The sequence below is a fragment of the Phallusia mammillata genome, chromosome 4, assembly GCF_965637545.1.
Source record: "Phallusia mammillata chromosome 4, kaPhaMamm4.hap1.1, whole genome shotgun sequence".
Taxonomy (NCBI): domain Eukaryota; kingdom Metazoa; phylum Chordata; class Ascidiacea; order Phlebobranchia; family Ascidiidae; genus Phallusia; species Phallusia mammillata.
Window position 1 is genome coordinate 27,331,040 of NC_137255.1, and position 24,150 is coordinate 27,355,189.

Sequence of the window (24,150 nt, forward strand, 5' to 3'; positions counted from 1 at the left end):
GGATCAGCCTGAAGCGTCTATGCAGACCAGCGATCACGGCACACTCATTTGTAAATCACACTACGCCAGGTCCCTTAAAGGCGCTTTTGTCTTTTAAATGTGTTAGTTTTAAAAAAAATCAACGATTGAATCGAAAAAGCACCTAACACAAAAATACAATTGGACCGTTTCAATGAAAATTGTACCTGACTATAATGTGCCTTGAATGTCGTTATTTTCATGAAACGTATTACAATATTTTGCAGAAGGTTTGATAATTGGTATACATCGGCCATTTATCGAAAGTTTACCGGGCCTTTGACGTTCGTTTCCCGGCGTTCAGAATATAAGCTTTAATCAACTCAACAATTTTGGTTAGGGGGCTGACCTACTTTAAAACAGTTTTTGAATGCTATATCCATATTTGCTTTTCCTGTTAGCAATAAAAATGTTTCCCATGTTCAACTTAACACTCGGTGTTGCCATTGAGGTAACAAGCATTATTTAGCGACAAAGTAACTCGCCCGCATTTATTATCAATGTAAAATGTACCGAATATGCGTTACAGTATTGTGATGTCTTTGTTGTTGTTAAAAACCTGTTAAGAATATTAACATTTACATTTCGTAAAACTTTAAGCAATGCTGTGGTATGTCTGTGAATTTTTGGGCCTGCAAATTAAAATCTGTGTTGCATGAGACAGGGAATTGTCAATTTGCAAAAGAACTGAATACAACTCACTCTAAATGAACGAAAAGCACAAAAAAAAATTAAATGCTCTAGTACGCTGGTCCTTTTTTCATGTTTTTTGACATCCTCGTTCACCAAGTTAGAAGTTGCAATAACTTTGAAAAGCGCGGGTATAGGAGGCGTGACAACGAAATAATTTGCTAGTTACCGTTGTATTTCAAAGGCATTGGCCGTCGCTATACATAGCTTTATTTCAAAGTTCCCTGTTAAAATTGATTGCCCAAAGCCACACCCGAGATCACAAAGTACAAACAATCGCCAGCAAACGAAATTTATTCTAACAGCAGCATGTTTAATGCCCTATGCCAGATGTGTGTTAGAAAGACGAATAAAATCTTATAGTAATTAGGTTATAATTAGCCAATTCAGATTGATTATCCCACAGTTCTTGCATGTATATTTATACAAATAGTAATTTTGAAATCGCTATCTTTCGAAGTAAAATCGCCCCCAACTCCAAGAATTTACACAATGGTTCCCTCAGTTGACAAAATTTGTCCCCTGCGGTCGATATCGCCCTGCTGAAGAACCCTGGTGTATAGTATTGTCTCTCCAACAAAATGTGACAACGAAAGTTGAAAACAGAATATAAATGAACCAGCACAAATTTGAAAGCTATTAACTTGATTCCATTTTCGTTTCGCGAACAATCAATTCCTTTCACGTGGTGGTAAGAAGAGTGTAATGACGTCATATCTATAAAACTTCCGTGTAGTAGTTTATGGGCATCAGGAAAAGCGCCAGTTGGTCGATTGTTTTACTGCAGTCAAAGTGTTAGTCAGGTTACCCTTTAAACATAAAAACAAGAATGATTTTGTGGCAATTGTAACAATAGATTAAAAAAAAAAAAAAAAAAATTAGGAGTTGATTGTCTATGTTGCTGTGCGTATGGTATTTCTGACAGAAAACTTAAAAAACCTTTGAAATGAAATTGGGAACAAGCATTGAAAGCAAAACAATGCAACAGCACGACCTTACACAATAAACCTCAAGCTGTAAACTTGATTTTATTTTGCGAGCAATTAATTCATTTTACGCGATGATAAGGAAAGTGAAGTAACGTAAGCATAATTTAAACACAAAAGCAATATACATGATTTCACAACAATTAAACAGGACTAAGGTGATATTTTCTATTTTGCAGTTTACAAATACGATATCAAACTAACAAGCAGTTCTCGCGATGACAACAACGGCATAGTGACGTCATCTTGATAAAACTTCCTTGTTGGTGTTTATGCATGGGAAGCCATTAAGTTTGTTTGTTTTCATTTCATGGACAGAAAGTGAGGTTAATCGCAGACCACAAGTAGCAGTGAAGTTTACAAGACTGGACAATGCTTGGTAGTGATTTATTTACCTGTTAGAAAACTTGGACGGGTTTTAATTGTTTGAACAAATATGGCAATAGTAGTTTTGTTGTTTGTGTTGTGTTTATCTGTTCCTGCTAACGGACAAACTTGGTACAACTACAATGGATTTCAATATTCCATTGAAATGACTCCAGTCAATTCATATGCTGGAGCTGAGAGGGGATGTTCTGCATTGCAAGCCAATGTAGCTAACGTTAAAAATACAGACATCTTCAACTTTTTAAAGTCATTTATAAACCTGACAGGTAAGCTCAATCGAAGCTAATTAAAGGCTTGACAACAAGCGTAAAAGTGAAAAATTTAGTATTTTACTCTCTGTTTGACTTCATATAAATCTCAAATTGTTTTTCGGTATTGAGCAATCCTTGCCTCAAATATTGTTGACGTTTGTGCCAGGATACGACAACTGCTGGTAAATAGCACCAAGTTGTAAGGAATCAGGTTCAGTTTAAACCCTTTCATGTCCGAGCACTTGAGACTTTGGTATTCTATGCCTGAGAAGAATACTCAGTATCAACTGTAAAAATTTGACTGGATGGTTAATTTAAATATTGGAACATCACCGAAAACTCATTTCAGCAAAGTTTTTGTTGTACCTAACTTCCCTTGAAGCACATGCTTACTTTAACTTCTAGTTAATCCAGTTTTGTTTGCAGTTTGTGGTGAAATCGACCGTTTTTATTCAGACGAACCCTTTTCGCTTTACATCGGTGCCAGAAGAGTCGGAAACACAAATAAGTTTCAGTGGAATGACGGAAGCGATGTTTCCCCTACAACAATGATGTGGCGAAGTGGGCAACCAAATAACAATAACGGAAACGATAATTGCGTCACAATGGGTTATAAATTCCAATCTGTACAATCAACATCATATCGATGGTATGACGTACCGTGTACATATCACAATGCGAGATACATTTGTGAAAAAATAATTTTAGGTAAGCATGTCTCCATTACAGCGAACGTTTGTCAAATGGTGACTGGTGTTGAGTCGCTTGGTGAATTAACACATAGTAACACAATAGCACTGACCAATGACAGTAAAACGAAACATGCAAATTAAAGGAGAATAAAAAAATATCGTTTCTACTATGGCAAGTTAGTAATTTACAAATTACTGGTTCTAATAATGTCCGTTTTATAAACAAAGCAAAAGATTTCTAATATTTATTTAGTTTTGTATGTTACAGCTACAAGCACATTACAATCCTCCCGACCATCTACAAAACCAACTACTTCAATCATATTAACAGCATCCAATGTAATCAGTACAACCAAAAGTCCACCAACTAACACCACTGCACAAGGTGAGAAACAAAAATCCGTTAAAAATTTTACACACAAACGCTTATAGACAAACGAAACATCTTCATTTTAAATGTTATGTTATCAAGTGCTTGTGATGCGTTTACGTTTCATTTCTGATTTTCAGCCCCAATGAACGTCAACACAGCCATTCTTGCTTCAGCAATAGGCGGATCCGTCATATTAGTCATAATCTGCATTGTCATTTTCTTGGTTACGTCACGCAAGAAAAGAAGGTACGTACCTAAACAACGTTCGTGAACAATAGAGTATAATACTGCAATTATTGCTTTATCAGTAAGAAAACGTTTGACTAGATTATTGTTCGTTTTTGTCTTTAACACTTTAAGAAAATCAATTTACTTTCACTTTCGCAGGAAAAACAAACCGGCGAACGAAGCAGTGAAGATTGAATACAACGCAGAAGGTAAGAAAACATAAGGCATTTGTTAATATAAGTTACTATAATTTGTTTGTTTAAAGTCTTTAAACTTTCCACATGTAGTGTTTACGTGAAATGAATACATTCGTAACAGGGATGCCTGACAGCCCCGGCGATCAAGGCATACCCATAGGCATACCCATCCAAAAACATACGCCCGGCCCATCCCAGAAAGACCCCTGTCGTGGGTTTCGAATTTTCTAGTCTGACACCGACTATATTCGGCACTTCAGTGGGTCTGCCGTATTATGAATTTTTACGTAACTGGGTTTTTGATAATAATTTACAAACATAATTTTCAGTTTACTGTACCAAAATGTTCCAAGAAGATGAAATAAGTGACCACATAAGTAGCATTTGGCTTGCGAGATTTTTTTACTTTTTATTCCGCAGATATTTTTGTATCAGGTATTAAATACGTACTAATGTACAGTTGTGTTTGATACAGATGGAACTCACCGGATAGTAGAAACACTTAATAACCCATCAACCTACGTCAATAACGCCGTGCTACTGTCTACGTCACAACAACAACCTGATGACATCAGTCCTTATTACGTAACCTATAAACGAGGTGCAGTTATTAAAAAATCTTTCAATTTCATTTTCACATATGTATGTTTGTTAAATTAGATGGAAATCACCAGGTTGTCGACACACACAAAGACCCACCAACCACGTCACAATCACAAGTTGGTGACGTCAACCCCTATTGCGTCTGTCAAGATCGACGTCCTGATTACATAACATTTGATCCTTGATGAGTTTTTACTCTACGTGTTTACTAATGTACAGATTGTGCGCATTTTGTTCCTTTCCATGTGTTCAGACGAACATTATTTCACAACTGGGGTCAGCCCTGAAGCGTCTATGCAGACCAGCGATCACGACACACTCGTGTATAAATCACACTGCGCCAGGTCCCTTTAAAGGCGTTAGACTTTTAATGTGTTAGTTGTTTTTAAATCAACAATTGAATCGAAAAAAAAACACTTAACAAAATAATGCAATGGGACCGTTTGTATGGAAATTGTACCTGACTATAGCATGTCTTAAATGTCGTTATTTTAATGAAACATATTACAATATTTTGCAGAAGGTTTGACAAGTGGTATTCATCGGCCCTTCATCGAAAGTTTAACGGGCCTTTGACGTTCGTTTCCCGGCGTTCAGAATATAAGTTTCAATCCACTCAACAATTGTGGTTAGGGGGCTAACCTACTTTAAAACAGTTTTTGAATGCTATATCCATATTTGCTTTTCCTGTTTGCAATGAAACTGTTTCCCATGTTCAACTTAACACTCGGTGTTGCCATTGAGGTAACAAGTATTATTTAGCGAAAAAGTAACTTGCCCGCATTTATTATCAATGTAAAATGTACAGAATATGCGTTAGAGAATTGTGTAACATTGTTGTTGTTAAAAACATATTTGGAATATTAACATTTACATTTCGTGAAACTTTAAGCATTGCTGTGGTATGTCTGTGAATTTTTGGGCCTGCAAATTAAACTCCGTGTTGCATGAAACAGGGAATTGTCAATTTACAAAAGAACTGAATACAACTGATTCTAAATGAACGAAAACCACAACAAAATTTAAATGCTTTAGAACGCTTGTCCTTTTTCCATGTTTTTTGACATTCTCGTTTACCCAGTTAGAAGTTACAAAAACTTTACAGTTTGGGAAGCACTGGTATAAGAGGCGTGGCAACGAAATAAGTTGCTAGTTACCGTTGTATTTGAAAGCATTGACTGTCGCTATACATAGCTTTATTTCCAAGTTCCCTGTCAAAAATTAATTGCCTAACCCCACACCCAAGATCACAAAGTACCCAAAATAATCGCCCGCGAACAAAACTTATTCTAACAGCAGCATGTTTAAGCTCATATCCTTTGCCTGATGTCTGTTAGAAAGACAAATGAAATCTTATAGTAATTAGGTTATAATCAGCTAATTTATATTGCTTATCCCACAGTTCTTGCATGTATATTTATACAAATAGTAATTTTGAAATCGCTATCTTTCGACGTAAAATCGCCCCCAACTCCAAACAATTTTCACAAAATTTGTCCCCTGGGGTCGATATCGCCCCTGCTGAAAAACCCTGGTGTATAGTTTTGTCCCTCCAACAAAATGTGACAACGAAAGTTGAAAACATAATGAAAATGTACCAACAGGAATTTGAAAGCTGTTAACTTGATTTCATTTTCGTTTCACGAACAATCAATTCCTTTCACGTGATGATAAGGAGAGCGCCATGACGTCATCTCTATAAAACTTCCGTGTGTAGTTTCTGTGCATCAGGAAAAGCTTTAATTGGTCGTTTTTTACTGAAGTCAAGGAGACAGTCAGGTAAAACTATAGACACAAAATCGATTTTGTGGCATTTGGAAAAGACTTTAATAATAGGTAAACAAATAATTTAGGAATTGATTGTCTATTTCGTTGTGCGTATAGCATTATCCCTTTGAACGGGAAACTTAAAATCAAAACAAACAATTAACCCATTTTACGTGATCATAAGGAACTTAAGCATAATTTGAGCAGAAAAGCAATATGCATGATTCCACATCAGTTAAACAGGACTAAGGTGATATTTTCCCTTTTGCAGTTTACAAATACGATATCAAACTAACAAGCAGTTCTCGCGATGACAACAAAGGCGTCGTGACGTCATCTGGATAGAACTTCCTTGTTGGAGTTTATGCATGGGAAGCCATTAAAGTTGTTTGTTTTCATTTCATGGACAGATAGTCGGGTTAATCGCAGACCACAAGTAACAGTGTAGTTTACAAGACTGGACAATGCTTGGTAGTGATTTATTTACCTGATAGAAGACTTGGACGGGTTATGATTGTTTGAACAAATATGACAATAGTAGTTTTGTTGTGTGTTTTGTGTTTATCTGTTTCTGCTAACGGACGAACTTGGCATAACTACAATGGATCTCAATATTCTATCGAAATGACTACAGTTCATATGTTGAAGCAGAGAAGAATTGTTCTGCGTTGCAAGCCAATGTAGCTAACGTTCAAACTACAGACATCTTTAACTATTTAAAGTCATTTATAAACCTGACAGGTAAGCCTAGTCAAAGCTAATTAATGGCTTGACAACAAGCGTAAAAGTGAGAAATTTAGTCCTTTACTCTCTGTTTGACTTCATATAAATCTCAAATTGTTTTTCGGTATTGAGCAATCCTTGCCTCAAATATTGTTGACGTTTGTGCCAGGATACGACAACTGCTGGTAAATAACACGACGTTGTAAGAAATCAGGTCCAGTTTAAACCGTTTAATGTCACTTGAGACTTTGGTATTCTATGCCTGGAGTCCGCAAAGCAAGCTTGAAAATCCAAGTTATTTTTGTGTTATTTCCTTTTCTAAATTTAGGGAAGAATACTCAGTATCAACTGCAAAAATTTGACTGGATGATGCATTTCAATATTGGAACATCACCGAAAACTCACTTCAGAAAAGTTTTTGTTGTACCTATTTTCCCCTGAAGCACATGCTTATTTTAACTTCTCGTTAATACAGTTTGTTTGTGGTTTGTCTTGAGAACCGATTGTTTTATTTCAGACAAACGCTTCTCACTTTATATCGGTGCAAAACGAGTCGGAAACACAAATAAGTTTCAGTGGAATGATGGAAGCGATGTTTCTCTTACAACAACTATGTGGAAAAGTGGTCAACCAAATAACCTCAACGGAAACGATAATTGCGTCACAATGGGTTATAATTACTTGCCTGTACAAATAACATCATATCGATGGTATGACGTACCCTGTACACGACACAGTGCGAGATACATTTGTGAAAAAAAATTGTCTGGTAAGCATGTCTCCATTGCGGCGATCGTTCGTGAAATTGTGGTTGTTCGTTGAGTCGGTAAAATAACACATAGCGACATAATTACATTATGCACTGGCAGTAAAACATAACACGCAATTTAAAGTAGAATGAAAAAATATGGTTTCTATTATGGCTAGTTAGTAGTTTACAAATTACTGGTTCTAATAATGTCCGTTTTATAAACGATACAAAGGAAATCTAATGTATGTCAGTTTTGTATGTTACAGCTACAAGCACATTACCATCCTCCCAACCATCAACAAAACCAACTACTTCAATCATATTAACAGCATCCAATGTAATAAGTACAACCAAAAGTACGCCAGCTAACACCACTACACAAGGTTAGAAACTATCAGCTAATTTCAAAACATTTCACACACAAACTCTGAATAAACAAAATATCAGCATTCAAAATGTTTTGTTGTATTTTGTATACGGTTGATAACTTCATAATTGTTTCTTTTTTTTACCTCTTCTTAAAATTGTTGATTTTGCAGCTCCACCGACACCCAACACAGCCATTATCAGCTAATTTCAAAAAATTTCACACACAAACTCTGAATAAACAAAATATCAGCATTCAAAATGTTTTGTTGTATTTTGTATACGGTTGATAACTTCATAATTGTTTCTTTTTTACCTCTTCTTAAAATTGTTGATTTTGCAGCTCCACCGAAACCCACCACAGCCATCATTGCTTTAGCAATAGGCGGATGCGTCATATTAGTCATAATCTGCATCATCGCCATTTTCTTTGTTGCGTCACGCATCAAAAGACGGTAACTGCAGAACGATTCTTCACATTATTATACTTAAGCAAACAAATAGTAAAACTTTGATCAACAAACTGCTCAAGTAAGATTATAAATAGAAAAACCTTTTGTGATTATGACACCTTCTGACTTGCAATTAGTAACTTGTGTTGATGCTTTCACTCTTTCAAGGAAGTAAATTCGGCTGTTACTTTTGCAGGAGAAACAAAGCGGTAAATGCAGCTGCAGTGATTGAATACAATGCAGGAGGTAGAAAACATACAACAGTTGTTTATAATAGTTAATATAATTAACTATTATGTTTAAATCTTGTTTAAACAATGATTTTGTGCCGGCAAATTAATCCAACAACAGTAAACTTACTTGTATTACTATTCAAAATGGTTGTTTCCTTGTTACAACCATTATTATCAGTTTCAGAATATAACTATTTGGTTTGCTGATGAAAAAAATTAACACGATCAAACAAATTGTGTCACAGGCGACGAATTTGAACCCGAAGAAGAATACAACATTCCTCAAATCGAAGACAACAGTTTCGCTAACCGTTTCACGCAACCGTCCTTAGGTCATCAAAACGATTACGTCAGTCATTATGACGCAATCAAGGAACCACGTCACGAAAGCATCGCGGCTAAAGAAGTTGCACAACCAGCAGTGGGAAGCAGCGATGTCTATGCTCAGATCAGAAAGTCGAAACAATCAACAAAGGTCCAAAACAATGAACAACAATTACATTTTCGAAAATACGATCACAATCAATTGGATGAAGTCAGTTACAACACTTTGCAACTATATCAACATGTGGAAGTCCACGATCAATTTGCAAGCGGCAGCAATCCAACTAATATCTATGATAACAGACACGGGGCTAATAACGAATCGGATTCAGCCTACGATGAATTACGACGTCACAAATAAACAAAACAACCTGGGAATCGACTAAAAAAACATTTTTAAAAGAATTGTTATGACCATGTGTATTTCTTATTTATTTTCGAAAGTTGCAAAGTTTTGGCATTATTTGCTTGTGTAAAAAATGTGATGATACGTTTTCTGTACAGTGCAACTTCTGCTTGTTTTCGAGAATTGAGTCGAGTGTCAACCCGAACTGTTTTCCTGAACCTGTGTATTTTTATACTTATCTTGTTGTTTTTCAAGGTTTTGTCTTTACCATTCTACCAACTGCTTTCCCTTTTACATCTTGCTTAAAATCTGCAACTGCTTCCTCGCGACATGAAGCGGTCGGACATGTGTCTGATCTAAAAGGGTGGGTAGTGATTTGAAGTGTGCCATGGAATGCAAAATCTGCGAACGTTGATACTTTTTTGTGGCTCTGCTCAACAATTAAAAGCATGTGAATATGCGAACTACACTGATAAAAATCCAATAACTACTGTAACTACAAATTGTGTATGTAAAACAGATCTTGTTCCGACCAATTTAAATGGATCAAATTTAAAGTTCTTCTTGGCTTTAGACTTAAATGTTCTACTTTAACCGCATTTTGTGTTTGCACAAACAGATTAATCAAGTTAATCCCGGTTGTTCCTTTGGGCAAGCATTCCTGCATCAAACTCTGCTGCTGATTACTTCCCGAAGCAGTCACTTGACTGGGGCATTGTTAATCAGAGGGAGTCTTGTTACATGTTAGGCGCCGCTTGCTTCGTTGTTGTAAATTTTGAGACCTGCCTTTTTCGCGTTTGGTTTGATAAACACTGGCAGCAGTTCGTAACAGTGTGTTGATGTTTCTGACGGTTGTTGTCTGTGTGATGTTTATGTTTATGCTAGTTATCCGCCAGGTGTCACCCCACGTAACATGTGCCTGGTGTCCTTGTATAAAAGCGCCACGACCTTAAAAATACAGCATTCTTATACCTCTGGGAGGTGTGTGCGGTTCAGTGTGTTGCAGTTCATGACATGGTGTCAGAAGTGGGATTCGAACCCACGCCTCCATTCGGAGATAGAGGACAAGAAATTTACAACACTTTCAAGTTTGCAGAAGGGACTGAATTGCGCTTTGATAGCATTGTGGAACAGTTTGATAGTTTTTGCTGCCCAAGACGTAATCTAACATTTGAGCGTTTCAAGTTTTTTTCCCGGGCTCAAATGCCGGGTGAAACATATGGTTTTGTGTTTTGATGAGACAACATCTTAGGCGCCACTTGCCGATCTCATGTGAACTTCAAAAGCTCCTTTTTCGCACGTTTATTTAGAAAATTGCTGCATTTGGCAGCGGACCTTTTAAGCAAAGTCTTGGTTAAGGCTATTGGTAGTATAATCATCTTTTGCAAACAAAACATTTTTTAGGTTTGGTTTCTTTCTTTTTACATCGGTGCAACGGGTATAAACTGGATTGAGCAGTTTCAGTGCATTGATGGGGGCAAATTGGAACCAAATTCTTCACTGTGGCTTGAAGGGAAACCTGAAAATAAAAGTGGAAATGAGAATTGTGTTGAAATGGATGAAACTCGTTCTAGATTCAAAGACATACCGTGCTATGGGCATCTAGCACGATTTATTTGTCAACAGAAATTGGCTCCTAGAAGTAAGTTTTTGAGATTCGAACTTATGATTAACGCACGGAATTTGTCACTGGTATCATCTGTTTTTTGAAATAAAGTGTTTCTTTCTTGAAACAAAATCTGCAACATTAACCAAACTGTTTTATACTTCAATCCAATCATTGCAACCAACACAACCAGAGTATTGCCTACAGTGGTTTCATTACACCATAAGAAAAACAAAACATAATATTGTGCCATGAAATAATAAAAATTCCTTTATTTATCTAAATGAAATATTTCTCTTTAAATTAAACTTTTCTTTATATTCAACAGCTGACAAAAAAGTTAGCACGACAACCATTGTGATTGTCATGACTACATGCAGTTACGTCATCAGATTTGTAATTTGCGTCGTCTTTGTAATTGTGACGTTGCCAAAACCAAAAAGAAAGTAAGAACTTTATATGTGCAATTCTCAAACTTATGAGGCTAGTGTCACGAAAACAAACTGGAATAAATTTGTTTCCGATTGATTTGATTTTATTGCTAAAAACTGTTTTTTTTAACAAAACAAACTTAAAACGCCTCTATCGGTTAAATCGTGAAAAATCTTCCAACTTTTTAAAAGTTACCTACAACATGATCCACTTTTGGTTACATCATGAAACTTGGTTGCAAATTAAAGTGACCCGAATAATAATGAATGTTACAGAACTAAAGTAGCTTGCTTTGTTAAATAAATTAATTACATGCAGTTCAAACAGTCCATATGGCAAACTAGTGTAACTTGGCATGTTTGTTACAGCAGTTTTCTCTTTCCACAGTTGCTGTAGTAAATATATTTTAACACAAGTGGGAGCTAAAGGGTAATAATGAAGACAGTTTTGGTTTGGTGCCTAAATTATTATCAAAATGTTACTAAAGTACTACTATATTGCTTTATCAATTGTCTATGCACAAGATGGTGATTTGGAAGCAAATTGCCACAGTGCAATCGATTTTAATATATAAATACAAAGAAAAGAAAACCCAAAACGTTGTTAGTTATTTTCATGTAGTGTTTTTTTTATTGCTGATCTACAATCTTTTGAAAACTTTATTACTGATCTGATATTTTGAATATTCATCAACTGTGTGTCTCGCCACATTACACGGCTAGTTAGTTTCAGCTCGCTTGACAGATTCCACCACCGTCCTACTCAAGTTGTGTTTTCTACAATGCGTTTCTTGTGAGCTCCAGTTACCTAACGCTTTATAAAACGATACAGCTGCAGCGCGGTTAGCCATGATCCACCCCTTGTGCCATGCAATTTTTGGACTTTATAACGTTTTAACGTTGCGCAGCTATTTCCATGTTGTTGGTTGTTTTAGTGCAATTGTTTTGTCGTGTTAAGGTCCTGTAATTAAATTGAATTCTCGTTTCAGGGTAGATTTGTCACAATGAGAGCGTCAATCAATTTCATTTAAAAAACGGTTTCTAAAAAATAACAGTTTCAGTATTTTTAATGGCAAGAAATTTAGATTTAAAAGATGTTATATGTGAATAATGTTCAAATTCTGTTACATTTGTTTATAAAAGAATGTCACTGCAAAACGATTATGTTTTTATGAGCTCTCATGCTTTAGTTTATAACAAGCAGTCTATTGTCATTCGTTCTACTTCCCCAACAGTAATGAATACGACGCGCGAGCTGTTTATAGTTCAATGAACTCTTTCCATTGTTACGTATTGTGCAATCATAATTATCCGTCGGGTTTCGAAAGTTGCAGTAATTCGATTGCAGTCAACTTCCTGACCAAGGCGCTCTCAACGTAGCTGCCACTTTGTGATGCATCTCGAGTACTTGTGTTGTTATTGTATCATGGAAGTATTGAGTATGGAATGCTAACAGCTAGCAACGTAGCTAGGTATGTAAGTCGAATAGAAAACTATTACAAATGTAGTGTGTATATAGGTATTTTGTGTTTTGATAACATTTAACTAGTGGTTAGTTTGGCAGAAGTTTTGTTATTGTGTAGATCGTACGTTCTGTTTCGTTGATTTAAAATATGATCTTTCATGATGTCGCCGTTTTACATTAATATTTTGCCAAGCGAGTTGTTATCAATAAGCTGCTTTTGTAACTTTATTCTTAAGGCTAGGTGTTAGTATTGTTGTAAATAAGCATTACTTTGGATTACTTGACATTCAACGTAAAACGTTTATGCTGAGATTAAAACCTCAATTCATTTCCCGTTTAAAACGAATAGTTTTTTTTTAATAAAACAAAAATATTGAGTTGCTTCGCTTTTTTAGACCCCTACATTTATTTACATCATCTCAAATTCCGCTTTAACACTAATACAATTTTTAGCAACTATTGGGCTTTACCGATATGCATGTTATTTTCAAGGACGGAACGTACGTTGTGTTTACGTGACGTCATGGTAAGAAAACTTCCGTGTTGCAGTTTTTTTAACGTAAGGAAAAGGCGTCAGTTGTTCGATTGTTCACTGCAGTCAAACATTCAGTCAGGTTATACAAATAAATATGAAATATGACTTGGATAATATATTCAAATTTTAATATCGATGTCGTATATTTATTATTGTTTCATTTTTAACGAGAAATAATCAAAACTTCTTTATTCAAAAAGAAACAACAATTAAAATCCGAAATCCTCAATTTATCACGATATAAAATTAAAACGCTGTAACTTAAGATCACATACCTTTAACGAACAATCAAATTCTTTCATGGTATGTCAAGGACGATGCCTTGCCTTGCTTCAGTTTATGTGTGTATAAAGGAAGCATATTTGTGACAAAAGCCTGGTAAGGATGTATTTATTTATTTGCCAGAAACCTTAAAAATCCGTTTTTTGGGTTTAAGTTTTCAAACACAAAACGATTTACTTGGTTAGGTATACTTAGAGTATATGAGTGGCAATTTTATTGAAGGCTTAATATGTACAGTTTGTGTTAAAGAAGCTAAGGTTGTTTAAAGAAACATGGCAATGTTAGTTATACTGTTTTTGTTGTGTCATATTGTTTACGCCTGTTTCTGCTGAAGGACGCACTTGGCATAACTTCAATATTCAATCGAAATGACTCCAATAAAAATCTCGAGCTGCTGCGCTTTTTTAATATCCCCCTACACTTATATACATTAGTGCGAGTAGAATAAAAGAAAGCATGTAGAAATGTCCGGGAAAACCATTAATTTCTCTCCACGTGATGACAAGAAGTGAAAGTGACATGACGTCATATTAATAGAAATTCTTGCTATAGTTTCTCTACATGAGGAACTCCGTCATTAGGTCGTTTGTTTTCATTGCACTATAAAGTAGTTAGGCAGGCTAAACTTAGAACAAAAATGCAGCAAAAAGTATTTTATGAGACAACCACCGTTCTATTTGGAGGTATTTGTTTTTTAATTACATATCTGAGTCAAAATAAACCTCTTTCAGGAAGATTGTTTAGAAAAACGATTTGTAAATGTTTCAATCACTCACTTTAAAGCAGTTAAACGTATTAACTTTCCGTACAGTTATGATTTATGTTTTTAGTTTACTGTGTGTTTTTTTCTAATAATATCAAGTAGTACCAGTGGTCAAATTTTTTGTCAGTCGTTTCCATCACGGAAGTCATATTATTCAAGCGGTTCTGTTACAAAAAGTCCATTGACCCAGTAATGCTAACCGGTTCGCTGATTTCATAAAATTTTCTGAGACGTTTCTAGAGAACCGGTGCGAACCGGCTGAATCCCATCACTGAGTAGTACTCAAGTAGGAAATATGAATTGCCAATAACGGGTGTTTAAGCTTTACAGAGTTATAAATATCGTAGCATTTTGGCGCTTAAACAATGATGAAGTTGTTAGTTTTGTTGTGTATGTTGTGTTTGTCTGTTTCTGCTAACGGACCAATCTGGCATAACTTCAATGGATCTCAATATTCCATCGAAATGACTCCAGTCTCTTCATATGCTGAAGCAGAGAGGAATTGTTCTGCGTTGCAAGCTAATGTAGCTAACGTCAAAACTATGGAAATCTTTGAGTTTTTGAAGTCACACATTAATTTGTCAGGTGATAATTTCGCACGTATTTTGTATTGTCAATAGAATTGTGTCCTTTCAACTTGTTGTGCATTTTCACCTCAAACGTCTTATTTGGGCATTAACTGAAACCGTATGCGTGACCTTAACAACGATTCAGGTGGTTTTTATGCAACAACATAACAAACCTAAATCCTTGCACGATGTGATCAAACCATTTACGGATAAATCAACTAAAGAAGTCCGTGAAATGCAATATTACATGTTATTTGATAATGTACTCAAAAGTTACGAGAAAATAATTAAAAACTTACGACAAATAACAAATGATGGGTTTCACTTTTTTAAGATTTCCCTTATTCCCTTTACATTGGTGCGAGAAGAGTCAAAGGTACAACAAAGTTTCAGTGGAATAATGAAAGTGATGTTGGAATTCTTAAAAAGTTGTGGGGTATAAAGCAGCCAAACAATCGTGATGGAATAGAAGATTGCGTCACAATGGGTTCTGCTTTTACTTCTGCAATTCATTCATCTTACAAATTGTTTGACGAAGAATGTACAGGATATTCGAGATACATTTGTGAGAAGAAAACTGGTGAGAAAAACTCGACTAAAGGTAAAAACAAGTTGGAATTATGATAAAGTTTTGCTTTTGCAATTACTATTATCTAGTGAACATAAAGTAATAAAGAAGTGCAGTAAACCTTCTGTAATCCAGACACGAACAGACCAATAATTTACCAGTAATGGGCACAGAACGGATTTATCCTAAATTTTTGTTAAGGTGTAGGTTACCTAGACAGCGACCTAGACGGTCACGATACATTAAAAAACATATTGATATGTTTTAACGTGTACTGGCATTTAGTGTCTAAATGCATGAACGAAGTTGGTCGGTTCTTGTTGCAAAATATACGCACCTGGGCATTTAACCCTTCGGTTGTTATGTGAAGCTTGGACGACAAATAAGACATTAAACAGAAAATCTAGATAACAGCTATTAAGGAATCTTTTTTTACACTTTTTAAACTTATTTTATTTATCTGAAGTGAATTTGAAGTAAAGTAATAAAATACGTATATTATTACATTGTATCGTTCAAGAAACTACCACTAAAACGAGAACCACTTCCGAAGACACACCCAAATTAAATACTAAAGCCACCACAACCAAACCAACCACTACAGCCACCACAACCAAACCAACCACTACAGCCACCACAATCAAACCAACCACTACAGCCACCACAACCGAACCAACCACAACCAAATCAACCACTACAGCCACCACAACCAAACCAACCACCACAACCAAACCAACCACTACAACCCAAACACCTAAGCAAACCACTACAGTGTATACTACTACCACCACAACCAAATCAATTGCACAAACAACCGGAAAAATAGCAAACGAAGACGAACCAATTTTGTCAACCACCATCTTAAAATCGCCGGTTGAAACTGAATCAGCCCCAACCACCGAGTCAATTCCTACTGCAATCCACAACACACTTTCAGGTAAATGTTAATGTCTTTAACTCCAGAACGTCGAACTTGCAAACAATACAATGTATTGGACTATGTCTTACTGTAAGGGTAGGGATTTGTTATGTTGTAAGGCTTCGATAAACTGACATGTTAATCTTGTCGAGATCTGACAAAATGCTCAATATTGTCGATTTTTTGAGTGCACGAGTTTCGGTATTGATTAATTAAAAAATACCTGGTTCCTGATTTCGTTCCTCGTAACAATACATAAACCGGACCTGCTGACAGCTATAGCCATATGTATTAGAGTCTAATTAGACGATTAGATATATGGCCGCTTGGATTTTAAATTAAGTGTGGGCTGATAAACCATTTCAGTGCATTTAAAAAGATCGAATACAATTATTTTATTTTGTTTCTGGGCAGTTTAATGCAGAGTTGTAAGTCGGGCAGGCTTTTTGGCCAGGGTTCGCTTTTGGCCAGGGTTCGGGTTCGGGCCGGGTTCGGGCCGGGTTCGTTTCTATAAAAATGGGCTTGATTCGGGTCTGAGTTTACAGTCTGTGTCAGTGTTTTTTCGAATAAATTCAAGTAGCTACAGAGCCAGTTGCTGAACCTGACCTAATGTCGAACAGCCCTAAAACTCTTTGTTCAACACCAGTTGTCTGTTGTGTTAGTTCTCTTTGTCTTTATTAAGGCTTCAATGTACCGGCCTGTCAATTAAACTTTTGGGCTTCTCAAAAACAATTCGGGTTCGGACTGGGTTTCGGGCTTGTACTTTCGGGTCCAGATCGGGTTCGGGTTCCAATTTTAGGCCCATTACAACACTGGCTCGATGCGTCCGGTGCTATATTTTGTGGCCTTACAATGCGGTTACAATAACATGCTCAGTTTACTGCGAGCTGATGACTTAATAGAGGCTCGTTTACTATGCGATAAAGTAAAATTAATGGTGTTATATTAATAAACAAATATAAGCCCAATAGCTTGTCAATTTATATTTTTGATAGTGCGAAATGGGGTTTTGATTAAGGTGATTTACCCTGGCCACTGATTCGACGCTTGCCTGTCTATTAGTTAAATTGCTGCGAGCAAGTAGTTTAATGCCCTTTCAAATTTTCAGGACCCACCACTGAATCAAACTCCACAACCATCGTTGCCGTTTCAGTTGTGGGCAGTTGCGTCACAATCATCGTAATATCCATCGTCATTGCCTTCGTGATGTCAAAAAGACGTCGGAAAAAACTGTAATTTGCATAATTTTTTTGTCAGGCATCCAAAGTGTACAAGAATCGCTTAAAGTGAACAAACTTTATTGTACAACGCCTCACACAACAAATAAAGGCGACAATGTTACTCAATTAACACAACGTTAGTTATCAGTCCAGTCGGCCATATTAGAGTGGGGTTTGGTCCTTAGATTTAAATATACTGGAATGCTTCGAGTCGGATTAAAACTCATTTAAGCTGTAACTTTTGCTTGGTCGATTTGACTTTCGGGCCTAAGTCGGGCGTTTTTGTTTAAAAAGGGTTCAAATTGGTTTAAGGCTTTTAGCCTACTTTCGAGACCGCTTTTAACTCTGAAATAACTGTTTTTTGCCTTTTTACCTTTCGAAAGATAAAAATACTTTATTGTTATTACAGCTTAAGGCAACCTACAGAACTTGATGGAATAGGAAACGTTTTCGAAACAGGTAAGGTCAACAAACAAACAAAAACAATATAACTGATGACATACGTGTGACAAAAAGTCAATTTAGTGTTTACTTTGCTTAACACAATTTATGTAACAATACCATGTAATTCGTTTGGCAATATGCTGTGCTTGTCTGTTATTAAATTCTTATCCTTGGTAGGTGTGTCTGCTGTCAGGCTAACTTGCCTGATTAAAATCCTTCAGATCCTTTTTGAGGGGACGAGTAGTTGACTTTACCTTTAGTTTAAATCTATGAATCTATATAGTTTCTATATGACTTAATGCCTTGTTAGTTCCGTACTTAGGAAAACACAAGTAGTCTAGCCATTTTTTACTCTTTCGCCCATTTTGGCCACAAATATTTCTTATTAATTACCCTCTTTATTTTTTTAAAATAGCTGCTGGTTTTGAGCCGGACGAAACATACGGCAATCCTGTCTTAACAAGCTTTAGTGTCCAAGAACAACCAGTGACGTCATCTGCCGCACAAGAAAACAATCCATATTCGATGGCTTCCGATTTAACAGCAGCCAACAAAGCAGCAGTCGAAACAAACGTCGACCAATCATTGGAGAAACAAAACGACCCATATTCTCTGGCTTCTGATGTGACACCGGCCCAAAATGATTTGTACACTGTGGTAAATAAGAAAAAGCAAGCAACAAATGCCGATCAATCACTGGAGAAACAAAACGACCCATATTCTCTGGCTTCTGGTGGGACTCCGGCCACAAAGGACATGTACAGTGTGGTAAATGAGAAACAACAAGCAACAAATGCCGACCAATCTCGCCTTGTAACAGTAGCAGCAGAAATATACAGCATCCCTCATCACTTACAGGATAGTCATGATGTCACGCGGGATAACGGACAACCCAAAGCCCAGGATAAACCGGAAAATACTGGAGACAGTGCTAATGCATACGGGAAACTTGACATTGGGCAGAGTGAGAGCGATAACCCATATGATGTTTTGAGCACTTAGGGTGTAAAAAAACATGTCTGAATATCTGGACTCATTTGTGTAAACTTGCAGTATACCGTACAAATAATTACTCACAACAACGCCGCTAAATATGTGCAGGCAATCGTTTATTTCTGTCATTTATTGCAGACAAACCGTCCAAAGAAGTTTAACAAAAAATTTAAAGGTACAAGGGCAAAAAGGGGCTAAGAGCCACCGGTTTATGAAATACGATAAAACAAACTTTACAAGTACTTTATCTTGTAAAGATGTGTGCAAAGTTCTATTTCAGGAAGTTAACTTGGCTTTTATTTTTGAAGTGTACTTTCTTGTGTGTATATGACTCATCTTTTGGTGGACAATGTGTACTTTGTTGCCTTTCGAAAATTTTGACGAGCACTTTTATTGACTGAAAAACTTGATTGTACCTTTTTTAAAAAAGCTTCATTTGTTATTTTTAGCATCTACTTTTTGTGACTCAGACCATCTGTCCATTGTTTGCCGTGCTATGAGTATATCACGTCGCAGTTTCGGGTTTGATTGAATTGTTTTTCTACTCTTGATGCGTCACACTTCTTTATTAATGGGTGTTTTTAAATACTCTTAATATAGCCTATTTGAATTAAACTGTCCTTTATTTATTTTCCCATATAACTGGTTTCTTATCCAGTCCGAAATTCACAAAAGTGTTTTTTTAACAAATTCCTAATTGAATATTTAAACAGATTTTAAACATTTAAATCTTCGACAAATAAGTTGTACATGACTGCAAGTTTTTTGTTTGCCAAATGTGTTCTGTATACGCAAAAGCATCCAGCCAAGAAAAGATAAGCTGTATATGTTAAAGAGTTTATTTATCTATATGCATGTTTTCATACGATTGTATTATATATATTTCCCTAAATTAAACATTCCTTCTTGTTCAACAGCTGAAAAAACACGACATACATTGTGATTGTCATGACTACACGCAGTTGCGTCATCGACGTTGTAATTTGCAGCGTCTTTGTAATTGTGACGTTACAAAAACGAAAAAGAAAGTAAAAGCTTTTATATATGCGTTTATCAAACTTATGGGGCTCGCGTCACAAAACCCAATTGATGTTTGAATAAATTAGTTTCTAATTGATTTTATTTGATTGGTAAAACAGTTTATGTAATAAAACGAACCTAAATACGACTCCATCGGTAAAATGTTTAAAATCATTTTCAAATCGAAACTTTGAAAGTTACCGCGTTTGGCTTTTCATAACTTTTGCACGTGGTAAAGTAATATTTAAAACAAACGTTTTTGTCGCAATTTGGAGCTAAAAGACTACAACATGATACATCCACTGTCAGTTATATGATGTAACTTGGATTGAAAACCAAATAATGAAGCAATGCTACAAAACTAGGTAGTAGCTTGCTTTGTTAAATTACATGCACTTCATACATTGCATATGGTAAACAAAGCAAACTAGAGTTTTACAGCAATTTCTGTTACCGTAGTAGCTGCAGTAAATATTTTTGACACAAGTGAGAGCTAAAGGGTAATAACGTAAAAAGTCGTGCTTTGGCGCCTGCATTATTTTAAAAATGTTACTAACATACTAAAATAGTGGTTTATCAATTGTCTACGCACATTATGGTGATTTGGAAGCACATTACTGCAGTGTCACCGAGTTTAACATATGAAATACAAAGAAAAGAAAACCCATTATGTTGTTGACGGTTTTATTTTGTTTCTTCATTTGCTCGACAAACAATATTTGAAGAGCTTTAATCCTGTTTTAATATTTTGAATATTCTGTGTGTTTTGGCACATTTCACACGTAGTTAGTTTCAGGTCCCTTGACTGATCCCACCAACGTCCTACGCAAGTTGTATTCAACTACAATGCACCATACTGTTTCTTGTGAGCTTCAGTTGCCTAACGCTTTATAATACGATGTAGCTGCAGCGCAGTAAGCCATGATCCACCCCTTGTGCCATGTACTATATTTTATTGTCCTGCAAACACAGCAAATAAATAAAATTTATTAAAAATAACACAGAGTTTAACTTAATGGAAGGCCCAATTTGTCTCGCAGATCACGTTTGATGCACCCCTGCGGTAGCTTTTGCTTTGATTGTCTTGAATTCTCGTTTCAGGGAAAAATTCGTCACAATGAGAGTGTCAAATAATTTCATTCAAAAAAACGGCTTCTAAAACAATAAAATAGGCAGTATTTCAAACGAAACAAAATTTAGACTAAAATTTTTTATGTGAATTCGAATGTTTTCATATGGTTGTTAAAGACAGTCACATCAAACGATTATTTTTTATGAGCTCCGTGTACGCTTTAATCTATAGCAATCAGTCTATTGTCAATCCTTTAACTTTCGTTCTACTTCTCCAACAGTGATGAATACGACGTGCGAGCTGTTTATAGTTCCATGAACTCTTTCCATTGTTACGTATGTTGCATTCTTAATTACCCGTCAGTTTTCGAAAGTTGCAGAAATTCGATTGCAGTCAACTTCCTGACCAAGGCGCTCCCAACGTACCTGCCACTGTGTGATGCATCTCTAGTACTTGTGTGGCTATTGTATCATGGAAGTATTAAGTATGAAAGTGCTAATAACTTATAGAGTAGCTAAGTCGAATAACAAACTGTTACAAAGGTAGTCTGTATGTAGCTTTTATGTGTGTATTGAGATCATTGAAGTAGTGATCAGCTTTGTAGAATAAGTTTAATGGTGAAATGACGGCCCAAATAGACGTAAAAATCGACATGCTTTATATTTCAAACTTTTCGACAAATGCTCATGCCATCATCAGTGATATGAAGGCAACATCAGTTACATATCAATGATGATGGCATGAGCATTTGCCGAAACGTTTGAATTATAAAGCATGTCGCTTTTTACGTCTATTAAGTTTTGTATAAGCTTTGTTATTGTGTAGATTGTAACTTGTTTCGGTGATACACAATACGATTCACCTTGCAAACTAGAAATACATAAAAGAGTGAAAACAGACATTGGGCAACATATGATCATTCATGCTATCGACATTTATCATTTAGATACCAACAGGCTAATCATAATTTCATTTTTACCGAACGAGTTGGTACCATTACTTAATAAATCGAAAGTTGGTGAGCAACATACGACCCTATAAAAACGTAATCTCTTAGTGGCTACGAAATTGGTCTATGCGGCAACTAGGCTACGTATAAAAATATCACATTGTTAAGCTGCAGACAGTGCACACTGTTTCGACCTATAAGGACACTAGCCAATGCGGCCGATCTCTCGTCACCAGCTGCACTGATGAGACCTTATAGGTCGAAACAGTGTGCACTGTCTGCAGCTTATCATTTATTGGCTCTATATGCTTTTACATTGGTACTGTGACACTGAGCCGACTTCACTGTGGTTCCCAAGCAGTTGCTTGGCCATTGTGAGCCAGTTTCATCTGTGCTGTGTGTCCAGTTGTGGCATCGCACAGACTAGGTGATGCATGGGGTTGTACCCTGTGCTCCCAACAAACTGGAGTGCCGTTGAATGGCTACACTAGCCAATGCGGCCGATCTCTCGTCACCAGCTGCACTGATGAGACCTTATAGGTCGAAACAGTGTGCACTGTCTGCAGCTTATCATTTATTGGCTCTATATGCTTTTATATCACATTGTTGCTTGTTACTTCCTTGCGAATGTTGATACGTTGTTGTTATTTTACAGTCTTTTTTAGCAAATCCAAGAATGAAAGTGTTACGATTGTTGATCATAATGTGGTTGTCTGCTGTTGCTGCGGGAAAACCTCCTACTTTAAATGGTGTTGAGTATCTGGTTAGGAAGCCGCCGACAAGAGGCTTAACGTATGAAGAAGCAAGACAAAAATGTGCAAAGAAAAACGCTTCACTTGCTGATGTCAAAACAAAGGATATCCATGATTTTTTATTGCCACGTCTTCAACCAACAAGTAAAGCACAAAAATAGTTGAATATTTCTTGTCGTAGTATTTGCAACTTTTCTTTGTACAAACTGACTTAAATAAGTTTCTTGCGGTTTATTTATTTTGATATTTTTGTTAGCACTACTTATGCAAACGGTAAAAGATAGGTCGTTTGTAAACTTGTAACTTTAATAAACAAACGTTTGCAAAATGATTTATTTTTCACATGAGATTTTCTCTTTTGAACTGCGAATTCTTAGTTTAATCTAATCGACAGATTTAGCTGAATTCTCGACCATTTTTAAAAGTAAATTCTCTGTTTAAGGTTACCCATACTCATTTTACATCGACGCAACAAGAGTTGGCGATTACGAGTTTCAGTGGAGCGATGGAAGCAAGTTTGACGATTCTTTCTCTCTGTGGTTGAAGGGAAAACCGAATGGTCACACTCAAAATGAGAATTGTGTGACGATGGGCGATGAAAATACTTACGATGGAAAGTTTAAGTTCAGAGACGTTTCATGCGACACCAAAACCAATTTCATTTGTCAAAGGAAAGTTACACGTATGTATGATCACCAAGAAGCGCCGGTTTTACTTTAGAAAACTACTTTGACGCGAATGTTTAGCAACGTTTATCTACATGTATATGCATATTCGTTAAACTTCGTCGGTTTGTTGTTAAGTGACACATATAGTGCAACACAGATAAGACATTTAACAGAAAATTTAGGTGACAGTTATTAGGGATAAATTTTAGACTATTCATTCAGTGTAATAGTGGTAATAGTGTAATGTAATTATATTTGCTCATTATCTTATTGTATAAAAGTGCATTTATATTTTGTCGTTTAAGAGACTACCACTAAAACCAGAACCACTCCCGGAGCCACAACCAAACCAACCACCACAACCAAACCAATTACACAAAGCATCGGAAAAACAGTAAAAGAACACAAACCAATTGCTCCAACTCCAATCCTAAAATTGCCAGTTGAAACGGAATCAGCCCCAACCACCGAGTCAAGTCCAGCAATCCACAACACACTTTTAGGTAA

The 24,150-nt window shown here is 36.1% G+C and overlaps 1 protein-coding gene and 1 long non-coding RNA gene across 3 annotated transcripts; both read left to right on the forward strand.

Annotated features, from left to right (window-relative positions):
- Window positions 1-2,130: 2,130 nt before the first annotated feature.
- On the forward strand, window positions 2,131-9,417 carry LOC145225033 (uncharacterized). Of its 2 annotated transcripts, XM_080091679.1 has the most exons (5): window positions 2,131-2,347; window positions 7,433-7,684; window positions 8,376-8,487; window positions 8,681-8,730; window positions 8,963-9,417. In XM_080091679.1, the coding sequence occupies exons 1-5, from the start codon at window positions 2,131-2,133 to the stop codon at window positions 9,400-9,402; spliced, it is 1,071 nt and encodes a 356-aa protein (XP_079947805.1). In that variant the 3' UTR covers window positions 9,403-9,417. The 2 variants fall into 2 exon arrangements, 1 of the variants encoding a protein (XP_079947805.1); XR_013859789.1 differs by lacking the exons at window positions 7,433-7,684; window positions 8,376-8,487; window positions 8,681-8,730; window positions 8,963-9,417 and adding an exon at window positions 2,789-2,904 and having other exon boundaries at window positions 2,297-2,347.
- Window positions 3,326-3,799, forward strand: LOC145222537 (uncharacterized). The gene is made up of 3 exons (XR_013859360.1): window positions 3,326-3,409; window positions 3,535-3,643; window positions 3,785-3,799. It is a non-coding gene; the product is annotated as an uncharacterized LOC145222537 (long non-coding RNA).
- Window positions 9,418-24,150: the final 14,733 nt, after the last annotated feature.

Bases quoted from the DNA above. Each gene is read 5' to 3' on its own strand.
- LOC145225033 (XM_080091679.1), top strand. From the start codon at position 2,131: ATGGCAATAGTAGTTTTGTTGTTTGTGTTGTGTTTATCTGTTCCTGCT. The intron at 2,348-7,432 runs GTAAGCTCAATC...GTTTTATTTCAG, and splicing joins GTCATTTATAAACCTGACAG to ACAAACGCTTCTCACTTTAT. The intron at 7,685-8,375 runs GTAAGCATGTCT...TTGATTTTGCAG, and splicing joins TTGTGAAAAAAAATTGTCTG to CTCCACCGAAACCCACCACA.